This window comes from Pagrus pagrus (genome assembly GCF_965226575.1).
Source record: "Pagrus pagrus genome assembly, chromosome: 1".
In the NCBI taxonomy this organism is placed as follows: Eukaryota; Metazoa; Chordata; class Actinopteri; order Spariformes; family Sparidae; genus Pagrus; species Pagrus pagrus.
In genome coordinates, this window is record NC_140185.1 from 5,221,580 (window position 1) to 5,233,806 (window position 12,227).

The 12,227-nt window shown below is 40.0% G+C and overlaps 1 protein-coding gene across 7 annotated transcripts in view; it reads left to right on the forward strand.

The window, feature by feature from the left end:
• celf1 (cugbp, Elav-like family member 1) overlaps positions 1-12,227 on the forward strand; it is a 47,678-nt gene that overhangs the window by 16,964 nt on the left and 18,487 nt on the right. For 3 of the 7 annotated variants that reach the window (XM_084350835.1, XM_084350837.1, XM_084350841.1), the window contains exons 3-10: positions 2,757-2,944; positions 3,173-3,255; positions 6,983-7,031; positions 8,255-8,389; positions 9,646-9,725; positions 9,943-10,104; positions 10,236-10,305; positions 11,887-12,009. In XM_084350835.1, coding sequence (XP_084206961.1) covers positions 2,757-2,944; positions 3,173-3,255; positions 6,983-7,031; positions 8,255-8,389; positions 9,646-9,725; positions 9,943-10,104; positions 10,236-10,305; positions 11,887-12,009 — 890 coding nt within the window. The remainder of the gene's footprint in view (positions 1-2,756; positions 2,945-3,172; positions 3,256-6,982; positions 7,032-8,254; positions 8,390-9,645; positions 9,726-9,942; positions 10,105-10,235; positions 10,306-11,886; positions 12,010-12,227) is intronic. The other 4 variants (XM_084350836.1, XM_084350838.1, XM_084350839.1 and 1 more) reach the window with 3 other exon arrangements.

The following is a 12,227-nucleotide window of genomic DNA, read 5'->3' on the forward strand; positions in this document are numbered from 1 at the left end:
ATAACTTGCCTAAAACAGGACTTGAATCTCATGATTTTTTCTCTGATTTTAAACAAACTTTTTGCATTTTATTTTCTCAGCATAGATCTGAGAAACTTGTATTGATTACATAACAGCTAAGCTAAGGACCTTATGTCTTATATTAATTAACTTTTCAGAGGAAATTATGTCAGCTGTAGCCTAATAATAATGTTCGCTAAAATCTGAGCTCTGCTTAGTCATCTTATCAAACGCCTTGTACCTCAAATTTTATATCAGTATGAGTTGACTGTTGTTAGTTATGTCCGGCGAAAGACATTTTTAATTCTGCAGTGTTTGAAACATTTATAATATAATATTAACCCTCTCACATCACTTGAGAACATGCTCAGCAGTCCTGCTTTCCAAATCACGTTACCTTGTGAGATTTGCAGAATCACAAGATCCGGCAAACATCCAGCCCTGATTTGCTACATAGCCTGCCTCCAGTATATAGCAAAGACACTTAAGGCATTGCTGCCATAATGTGACTGGATGATGTACTTCAGTTCCAATGTGTGGAGGGGATGCTGATTTCCACCACGGAAAATGGCCTCATATCAGCTGCAATGAAAATGCAGATGTCTTTCGTTATTGCCATGGCTAGAGCACTTGACTGTGGGAGTTGAGTTGCAAAGGCATTTGTCGGCATTGTCTGTCCTTTCAGTGTTTTCTTCACAGACACAGTTGATTTTAGTAGAGAGCTGTGGTGGTTCTGTGTCTTTGCATAGTGGTCGTGTAGCCGTGGTGTACGGCACTGTTTTCTTACAGTGCTTACATACTGTTTGTGTCTTGTCTGTCACTCTGTCGTCGTTTACTGTTTCCACAGAGCACCCAAAATGCTGCCACACAAACGATTTACAAGTGGCGGGGGTATCTTCTATGTTAATTTTGAGTTCAAAGTTAGTCTCCGTCATGCTGCTCTTCGTCTGTTATGTACTGATATCTCGAGACAGCTTTTCACCTCGTCACATTTTAGTATTGCGTCGATCTCGTCACTTTAATGAAACCTGTAGCCTTGTGTAATTATTAAATAGGCATTATTAGGCCAGAAATACCTGGAGGTGTAGGCTACAGTAGGCCAAGCATTGTAATGATAAAGATATAACCTCAGGTTCAATGCTATTACAGTAACACATCACAGAGGATCATTCTCTTCAGGGGGAGTAACATTTTTTTTTTTTTTTACGTGTATGTAAGCTTTTGCAGCCACCTGACTGCAGCTGGATGACACAGTTTCACCATTGATACAGCTGGCTGAGTGTTTATGTTTCCCCATTGGGTGATTCTCTATCAAAGTGAATCAGTGGCAACTGTTATATGTCATTATGGGGGATTTACAGCGAATGCTTCTGTGCTACGTCCTCAGTGAGCCCAGTTTGGAGAGCTTTAGAGGTTCAGCATTTTTTCAGCTGAAGAGATTTGGTTGCTATGATACAGAACTTTTGGTGGACACAGTATGTTATGCTCAAGGTAAATGGGAGTTTTTACTTGCACCCAGCCACTTGCTTACGGGGGAATGTCCGTTATGTACTGATATCGCAAGACTGCTTTCCCCCTTGACGAGAAATATCGTCACGTCTTAATATCATGAGATCTCATGGTACAAGCTCTTGTCACGTGACTTATAATGAGTCTGCATAAACATGGATGGAAACTGCAGCTTGACGAGCTGGCAGAAGCATACAGCTAGGCAATTCTATTTAGTATGGTATTTGTACTTTCTTTTAAGTAAAGGATCTGGATGATTGCTCCACCACTACTTGTTAGTAAGCTCAATCAAATGGCCATTTATGACTATAATTTAAACAAGATAAAATAACACCAGCCTTAACTTTTGAGGCTTGGGCACTGACAGAGAAGAAAAGAGAGATAACATCGTTATTCAGAGCCAGGTAGCGAGTGGCATCCCTTGTCAACGGCCAAGACTCTGCATCAATGGACGTAACAGCTCAAGGCTGGACAATGTGTATTAACTGAGCAAGTTGAAAGTGAAGGACAGGCAGTAAGGGATTGAGGGAAGAGGGACATGGGTTGAGCAGAAAAGAAGCCAGAAAAAAGTTTTTAGAGCATCTGAAAGTTAGAACGCCTGTCTTGCATTAGCATGCCACTGTGAGAGAATGTGCTGCTGGGAGGTGTTACATTGCAGTGGAGGCACTGTCATGCTCGAACCTGGCTCCAGACTAACATTTTTCACCACCATCCTGAAATTGTCCTGAAAAAACAAGTTTTACTGCTCTGAAGTGAATGTAAACTGTTGCAAAATCAAAACGTTTCTTTACTTTATTATCATCTATAATTGCAACTTAAAAGTATAGCATACAGAGTGCTTTAATCCCCAAACTGTACTGGAACCTGAAAATGATAATAATGAGGGACCTTTAAACCCCTTAGCCAACCCACCACAGGACTCTGCTCCCCAGTGCTGACTGTTGACTGCTAACTAGCTCTCCTCCTGTCAATGTCAACACAGATATCTTGCCCACAATATAGCATTACAGAGAAAAAAAACAGGATTTGTCCCAAGTCAATAGTGAATTTACAGCATCTTTTTGTAATTTAATGTGTCATATTTTTCAGAGGTGTCGCGCTGAGTAACCAGCCAGTGATAGTAACTAGTCTAGCCCTGACACAGTGCTGTGGAGGTTGGTCTTTGGTTATGCGTGATTATAACAGCTGAGACTGTAACAGCATGAGAGGCTGGATTCCATCTAATGCACTGCTCTTTGTCTTTGAAGTGGGAAGAAGATGAACGGGTCTTTGGACCACCCCGACCAACCAGACGTTGATGCCATTAAGATGTTTGTGGGACAGATTCCACGGTCCTGGTCTGAGGAGCAGCTTCGGGAGCTATTTGAGCCTTATGGAGCAGTCTATGAGATTAATGTTCTCCGAGACCGCAGCCAGAATCCACCACAGAGCAAAGGTCAGCCTGTAGTAACTTAGTAACACACATGCACAAACACAATAGTGTTTCATTCTATAGTAGTCTTATATGTAAGCCTTAAATTTAGCAGTTCAATATAATATGTCTTATTGTAAAAAAGAATCATTTTGTTAGAAACTAGCCACAGCACTCCTTCCATATAGCACAAGTGTAATCTAGTAACTGAGTCAGGTGTGTGACATTGGTGTCTTTTTCATTTTCTGGCAGGCTGCTGTTTTATAACATACTATACTCGCAAGTCAGCCTTGGAAGCACAGAATGCTCTGCACAACATGAAGATTCTGCCAGGGGTAGGTGACAGTCTCCTTTAACTGACCTTTCAGTGCATGCTCGTTTATATGGAAACCTTGACCTTCCTCCCTGTCCAGTCCAGGACACTGAATGTGATATTACAGCCAGTGAAAAGTTAAAATTGTGTAATTTTTAAAAAAAAAATCAATTATTTTGATTTTTTTAATATATATGCAATGAATATCAACACTTTCACATAAAAAGGTTTTGAGGAAATCAAAGTCAAAATAACCCAAAAAGTGGGTTTTTCAGCTCTGAAGCTATATTTAACAAGATACGTGGCTCACATTTTTTTTATGCAGAATTACATTAATACTACACAGAACCAAAATTTAGTTCATCATTTCTTCATTCTGTTATTATTTGATTACTGCAACCATTCAGCAGCAACTGTTTAAACTAGAAAATGTGTATTTCCTGCAAAAATACAGTGTGAATGCTGACAGCTGAAGTGATTTTGAAAAAACTGCTGAAATGTGAAAAATAATGGCCTGAAATACATAAAACTATAATGTTTTGCACTACACTGCTGCCCTAATGTAGTAGAGGTAGAAGTAGTAGTATTAGTATTAGTTGAAGTGCTAGTAGTAGAAGTAGTATTACAAGTAGTAGTAGTAGTAGTAGTAGTCAAAATAGTGGTACAAGTAGTGGAAGTAGTAGTAGTAGTAATAGTTAAAGTAGTAGTACAAGTACTACTAGTAGTAGTAATAGTACTAGTAATAATATTACGAAGTGGAGGAGTTTGTTTTGTGAGAGAAAGACAGAGAGAGAGAGAGAGAGAGAGAGATTAAACCTGAAGCAGATCAAGGTTTTAATTTATTAACAGTTAAACTCAACAGGAAGAGCGTGTGACATCAGTCCACCAATCAGAACAGAGGAACACTCAGCGTAAGGCTTTACATTGCTGTGTCAAAGAGAGAGAAATGAGGAGAAAGCTGAAAAACTCTACTTAAAGAAGGCAGAAAAAGTCCTGCGTTGTTACTGCTATTGTGTATATGTTAACAGATTGAGTGAGAGGAACAAGTAGCCAGACAAGTAGATGCCTATTTTATTGTTGTTGAGTCAAAAATGAGCAAATTACAGTGATTTATAAAACTGCTTCTGTCTGCTGTCTTCTAGAAATTTAGGCTCAAAATTAACATTGGCGCTTATGTGGGAGTTGGCTGGAGTGCTTGTCACTTGAGAGCCCATACAGCCAAAAGTTTAAACCCTATCGTGAAATCAGCCAATAAGCTGAAAGAAGAGAAGATTTCCTACATTTTACTGTTTTATTTGTGTATGAGAGGTGAAAATAGTGTAATCTAGAGAGCAAAAAACAACCTGAAAATGGCAGAAGAGTTCAGTGTGCACAGCATCACAGGTGCACTCACTGACCTTAACGAGCACAATACACACCCATTATAAAAGCAGAAGAGGGAGCTCAAAAGACCGTAAAACTAAAACGGTCATCATTTAAAAACTATGTAAGATTTTAAAAAGTTGAATACAAGAATAATAGTTTAAAGTCTTGTAACTGCTTTCAAGTTGGAATGGTGTCTGTAGGTTAATCTATCAAATAGCAGAAGAGGTTCAAAAAATTGTGTGGGTTTGAAGAGGATTTGAAGATTTCTCCATAAGAATGAATGGGCAAAATTTTGCAGAAAATATTTTGAAATGGTAAAAGGCAGAAATACCAAAAGTCATAGCCATCATCTCCTTAACGAGCTGAATGTTTTGATAGTTGAACGGTTTCTGTAGCCCAAAAGATGTGGAAGGAGTAACGAGCCAAAAAACGTACGGAAGAGGGAAAATAAAGACATAGATTAAACGAGAAGGACAATAGTGTGAATGCTGTGTCAGCATTCACATTAAACAATAGTGTGAATGCTGTGTCAGTTAGAATACACAAACAAAGAATCACAAAAATATTTAAATTTAGCTCTGAGGGCCAAACTTTTCATTCATAGCTTTAAAAGTATTTGGAGTGCAGTTATAGGATTTTGCAAGTTTCAACCTGAATTTTTTCAAGAAAATCCATGACATGAACTGGGAGGCCCTCGGTAAATTGCCATGGAATGACCCATAGGGAAAGATATTGTAACATCGCTGGTGATAAAAGTTTCCACAATTTAGACAGGTCAGTAGATGGATTTATACGCTGTGTTGAGTTTAGATACGGGAAGGAAAGTATTTGTAGCCTATTCTGTGAGATGCCTTTGCCTTTCCAAGTAGTGAAATTCAGTCGCGTTTTCCCTTTTTTTGTTGAGGGATTATTCTGTAGAGGTGTTATGAAGTGCCTGTTGTAAGGTCATGATTTGTCCAGCAAGCTGCTGTAGCTGTAGTAATATTTTTGACACAGTTATGGAGTTTTATGGAGGTGCTAATAAATGGCAGTGTTAAAATATCAATTTCTTTGTACAGTTGTTCAGTATCTATTTATATGGAAACACAGCGCACAATTCTTTTCCAGTACAATTTGCCAGTTTGTTTACATCCTTGTTCCCGGAAGTAGAGTTGTTCCGATTCCGATGCCAGAATCGGAAATGCCTCCGATACTGCCGAAAATGCCGGCATCGGTATCGGCGAGTACTGGAGTCCAGGCACCGATCCGATACCACGTAATTTATTAGCCTAGCTCCGTTAGCTCCGAGATTCTACCGGATACGTGTCCGCTGCGTTACGGCTCCGGTACCGTTTGGCTCCGTCGTCCTCGTCCGGCAACCCCCACCAGCTGTGTTTTGAGTCCGCCACAGCGCAGCTCCGCCGATCAGCTGGAGTTACGAAACCGAGGAATTCCCGCGATGATTACATAATCACGCACGACCGCAGTTATATATATGTGTTATAAACACAATGACACGAAGTGTTCCCGACTTAAGGATTAGAAGAAGAGCTTGTATTTGTCTCTTATTTGAGGTTTTTGTGCTTGTATCAACACGGAGTGTTTTATTTTGAAAATTGACCGGATGTCATGTTATTATTTCGTGAAAAATAAAATGGCTTTCAATTGCTGTATTCATTCATGTTTTACAAAGGGTTTAACCTGAGCCAGGCCTTACCACAGTGATAATCATATCACAGTCATGCAGGCGTAGTATGATATATATAATTTTTTATAACACACTGGTATCGGTATCGGTACTCGTATCGGCCGATACCCACAGCATAAGTATCGGAATCAGTATCGGGAGGGAAAAAATGGCATCGGAACATCTCTACCCGGAAGTTGGCCCTTAGCACCGTATTCCTGCTGACATCATGCGGGTCATGAAAACGACAAGCTATGACTGCTGGCCAAGAGACTGCAACATCTCTCTGCCGAGTCAAAGCAAGAATCTATGACTGTAAAGCCTAGTCTGGCACAGTGACCATCTTAACGAACAAAAATATTGCGTAGTCTGAACCTGGCATTAGAGTCTTTGTAGAGCCATCCTTGTATGTGTGATTTGTTCACAATCAAGGAAACACATTTGTTGTTTTGTCTCTGTTGTTTCATGATGGGGTAGAAAACTTTGTATCCTTTGTTTCTTTTCATTGGTAGTTGAAATTGTCATTTTGTCTGTATTTGTATTTATATGTGGATCTAACATATAGACCTTCTTTTAAACACTATCATAACTGTCTTTCTTTATACCATGACACTCTGTTATCCCCATCTCTGCTAATATTACCTAAATGCACTGCACAACACAGATGTGCATATTTCACTGCTAAGAATACTAACGTGTTGTTTATTGCTCCATTCAGATGCACCACCCAATCCAGATGAAACCAGCTGACAGTGAGAAAAACAATGGTAAGGATTTTCTGGCATTTCCACCAGTCTTCTCTGTCTTATGATACTTGCACACATCTGTGTAATTCCCTGACGTTCATTGTTAGATAATGATGAGCCTAATAAAGCTTATTGCTTTAAACAAACACAATTATATCATTTGTCAATCTAATAAGATTTGGTGAAACCCAAGATTGAGTAATTACACAGCAGACATATGTTGTAAGTGATTCAAATGGTAAATGATGTAAATGGTGGTCATCAGACATCAAGTGTTTGTTCCTTAAGTAGATCTGAGCTGTGTCCATTAAAATGTTTATTAAGATGTTGCTTATCTGGAAAGTGTGAGCCCTTCCAACAAAAAGATCAATACAACAAAGATATTTAATTTCCTCCTTTTTTCCCCCTCTTACGTTTGGTTTTGTCATCCCTCTGTAATGTAACTAACCTCTTCAGATGTAACCTCAATAGTGTGGACATTTTTATCCTGCTGAGAAAACAAACTGACCAAAGCTCCTTGATTTTAAAGTAAAGATTCAGAATTTTTCAAGTCTGTCTAAAAACAGTATTGTCAGGTGCCTTTATGAACCTGTCCTTTCAAGGGTGCACTCACAGTAGGCAATATGTTCCATGCACAAGCATTTTTGACCCCCAAAGTCCAGTTTGTTTGACTGGTGTGAGCGCTCCTTACCTTGCTCACACACAGTACATTTTCTTGGCCCTGGCACAGTTGGAAGAGGTGTGCTTTGGCACAGTATGGTTGCTCATGCACAACAACAAGCACAGGTGCGCAACGTGGACATTAAGTATAATCATGCGTATTACGCCGCCTTGCATAATCAAGAAATCCAGCAATATGAGAGGACCGTCTATGACGACAACACACAAAATAAGCCACAAAAAAGGCAGTAAAGTTAGTCATGTTCTCTGTTGTGCTGCGACCGCAATATGACATGATGACGTATGTACATGAGGTAACCGTGCTCAGGCCCGGCTGCGGCCAAAGCAATGTGAGTACAGGCCAGCAGGGGACTGGGGAGTAGGGACAATGGTACTTCGGCACGGTCCGGAACAACTGGGCCTAGTGTGAGTGCACAGAGCTCGGTCTCCTTGACATGAAAAGAAGGATGAAGTTGCAAAAGACACACGATGAAACATAGTGTATGTACATGTTGAATGCTGTATTGCATCATTTACCTTGACACAGAGCAGGTGTGTTTGATGTTGTGTTGTGTTGACTACAGCAGTGGAGGACAGGAAGCTGTTTATTGGAATGATCTCCAAGAAATGTAATGAGAATGACATCCGACTGATGTTCTCACCATACGGACAGATAGAGGAGTGTCGGATACTTCGAGGCCCTGATGGACTCAGCCGTGGTAGGGCATATTCTCTTCTAATACACACATGCATACAAAAAACTTGTTAAACGTCAGGGTGCCACCAAATAATGAACATGTCTTTAAATAAATTAGGTAATTTCTGGATGGCTTATATTGTTTTAGATTAATAGCTGTCTGACAACTTGGCTGTTTTAGTTCACTCTCACTGAGGTCAAAGTGTCAATTATCGTACATATCTGTCAGCTGTTTTCAGAGAAAAAGACTTGCTCTGCTCCAAACGGCAGGCTGACACAGTTAGCAACTAGCTGAACATAGTGGAGCATTTGACAGCTAAAGAGTCACAAACCTCCTCAGAAGTTGGCTGAGGTAAAAAATTGAGGTAGACAAAAACACAACTCCTAATGAATTATAATGTTGTTGTTGCTGTTGTTTGATGTGTAAATAAGCAAGTGTTTGATAACAAGTCAAGTGATTTAATTTTCTGTTTTGCTGGATCATCCCCGTTAGGCCTCTGTGTAACTGGCATGATGCCCATGTAAGACAACAGGGTGTCATCCTATTTTACTTTATCCACTATAGAATAAAGCAGTCAGTTTATTTTGTTGAACTAGGCAGGTATCCTGCAATCTATTGCAAGTCAGAAGTCAATAGTTCTGAGTCAGTATTCCCAAATTTCAGTCTAAATGTGTCCCAGTGCATCTGCAAACATGGACGCCTGCAGCAATAAGATATTTGTATGGCAAGTCTCTTAACTTCACAAGCAACTACGGCAGCTGATTCAACAGATTAGCACACTTAAAAAAAGACAGGGGAGTAGGATTGGACCACATGCTCGCAAAGATTTTTATCAAGCACAAATCAACTGACTGGAAATGGAAATGGCAACTACAAAGTTGTAACTGCATGTTTCACAAGACAAACAGCATAATGTTAAAGTGGTAATTGTTCACTGTGTGCGCTGCCATACTGCTGTGACGTCATGTGTGTTATGTATGGGAAATCTGTGAAAGTTTTTAACTTTAATGACTTTAATGACAGTGGAATTCAGCATTAAAACACATGACTACATTTCTCTACATTGTCTTTATAGCAATGGAGGGTATTTTTCCCTCAATACTTTTTTCTTGCCACGCTACATGAATATGTCTCATTTTCCTCTTCTTATGTCCTGGAGGAGATAACGTCCGCTGAAATACACTCTTGGAGTTCACTAACACTGAAACTTTGACAAAATATAATTTTTCTTTGTAAACTCTGTATAAATCATGATATATTGTGTTTCTCACTTTCAGGTTGTGCATTTGTGACATTCACAGCTAGACAAATGGCCCAGTCAGCCATCAAGTCCATGCACCAGTCCCAGACAATGGAGGTAAAGTTCAACTCAAAAACATTTATGTTGTAAAATTGTGAAGTTGACTACATTGTCTCCATCAGTGAAATTACCAGGAAAAACAGTCTTTTGTGAGTCAAACCAGGAGAGTTTTTAATAATAATTTCTGTTATTTGATGATGTTTTAATCTGTATTTACTGTGTATCAGTGTATTAAGATGTCAAAGTGCAGATGATTTCCTGTGTCTGTGTTCAGGGTTGCTCATCACCCATTGTGGTGAAGTTTGCAGACACTCAAAAGGACAAGGAGCAGAAGCGCATGGCCCAACAGCTGCAGCAGCAGATGCAGCAGCTCAGTGCTGCTTCCATGTGGGGAAACCTCACTGGGCTCAACAGCCTGGGACCACAGTACCTAGCGGTGAGATTGTGTTTCTAGATCCTCTGTGTGTTTTCTTTGCAGAAGTTAATGATTAGCCTACTGACAAAGCCATTTATCAGTTTAAACTTTAAATGTAATATGCTTTTTCTCATATGTCCTCGTGGCTACAGCTCTACTTACAGCTGCTGCAGCAGTCAGCTTCAACGGGGAATGCACTCAACAACCTGCATCCTGTTTCAGGTACACACACACACACACACACACACACACACACACACACACACACACACACACACATGCGTGCATTAAGATTCCACCATGAGGTGTCATGCTGCTTTGTAAGATTAAGCTTTGACTATAAGAATATGTATTGTTGGCTGACAAATATTCTCAGTCATGGCCTCTGGGTTGGAAGAAGTAAATGTCAAAGTGACAGTTTTCACTGTCCAGCCTCATACCTGTACAGCCAGCAAAATCCAGGAGAGTACATGACCTTGTTGTTTTAATATACACTGCCTGGCCAAAAAAGAAGTCACACGCTCCAATATTTCGTTGGACCGCCTTAAGCTTTGATTACAGCATGCATTCACCGTGACATGGTTTTGATAAGCTTATGCAATGTCACAACACTTATTTCCATCCAGAGTTGCATTAATTTTTAACCAAGATCTTGTATTGATGATGGGAGAGTCGGGCTGCTGCATCAAGTCTCTCCCGCACATCCCAAAGATTCTCAATGGGGTTGAGGTCTGGACTCTGTGGTAGCCGATCCATATGTGAAAATGATGTCTCATGCTCCCTGAACCACTCTTTCACAGTTTGAGCCTGATGAATCGTAGCATTGTCATCTTGGAATATGCCCGTGTCATCAAGGAAGAAAAATCCACTGATGGAAAAACCTGCTCATTCAGTATATTCAGATACTCAGCTGACCTCATTTTTTGGACACATAACGTTGCTGAACCTAGACCTGACCAACTGAATCAACCCCAGATCATAACACTGCCCCCACAGGCTTGTACGGTAGGCACAAGGCATGATGGGTACATCACTTCATCCACCTCTCTTCTTACCCTGATGCCCCCATCACTCTGGAACAGGGTAAATCTGGACTTATCAGACCACATGACCTTTTTCCATCGCTCCAGAGTCCAATCTTTATGCTCCCTAACAAACTGAAGCTCTTTTTTTCTGATTAGCTTCTCTGATAAGTGGTTTTCTTAAGGCTACACAGCTGTTTAGTCCAAATCTTTTGAGTTCTCTTCTCATTGTGTGTGTGGAAATGCTCTTACTTTCACTATTAAACATAGCCGTGAGTTCTGCTGTTGATTTTTTTTATGATTGGATTTCACTGCATGTTTAAGTGATCTCCAATCACGACCATTCAAGATTTTTGTCCGACCACATTTCTTCCTTGAAGATGATGGTTCACCACTATCCTTCCAGGTTTTAATAATGTGTTGGACAGTTCTTGACCAGATTTTAGTAGTTTCAGTTATCTCCTCAGTTGTTTTCTTTGCTTGATGCAGGCCAATAATTTGACCCTTCTGAAACAGAGTAACATCTTTTCCACGACCACAGGATATGTCTCCAGACATGGTTGTTTAAGAAATGAGAAGCTACTCACTGCATCAGTTAGGGTTAAAGAACTTGTTACCAGCTGAAACATATTGATGACTGCAGTAATTATCCAATGGAAAGCTCTTAGCTATTTGCTTTGTTAAATCCAGGTGGGGACTTTTTTTTTGGCAAGGCAGTGTACATTAGTGGTCAGATGAAGGGGTGGGTGGAGTCTTCAACTTCACTGTGTGTGTCTCTCAGGTCTTAATGCTATGCAGAACTTGGCTGCTTTAGCAGCAGCAGCAACTGCCACACAGGCCACGGCATCAGGCTCCAGCGCCATGACAACATCTAGTAGCCCACTAAGTGCACTAACAAGCTCAGGTAAATAAACATATCAACAGTACTGTTTCATAGTTAGAGTCCACTTCAACATCTTACACATAATCTCGGAAATTCTTCTCTCACTGTTTAACATCTGTACAACTATATATAACTATATACATATTTATTTTCTATATAATGTAGAAATAAGCAATATACAAAGCCTCCAGGAGTAAAAAACAATTACTTATCAAATAATCTTTCTCCAAATGTCAGGC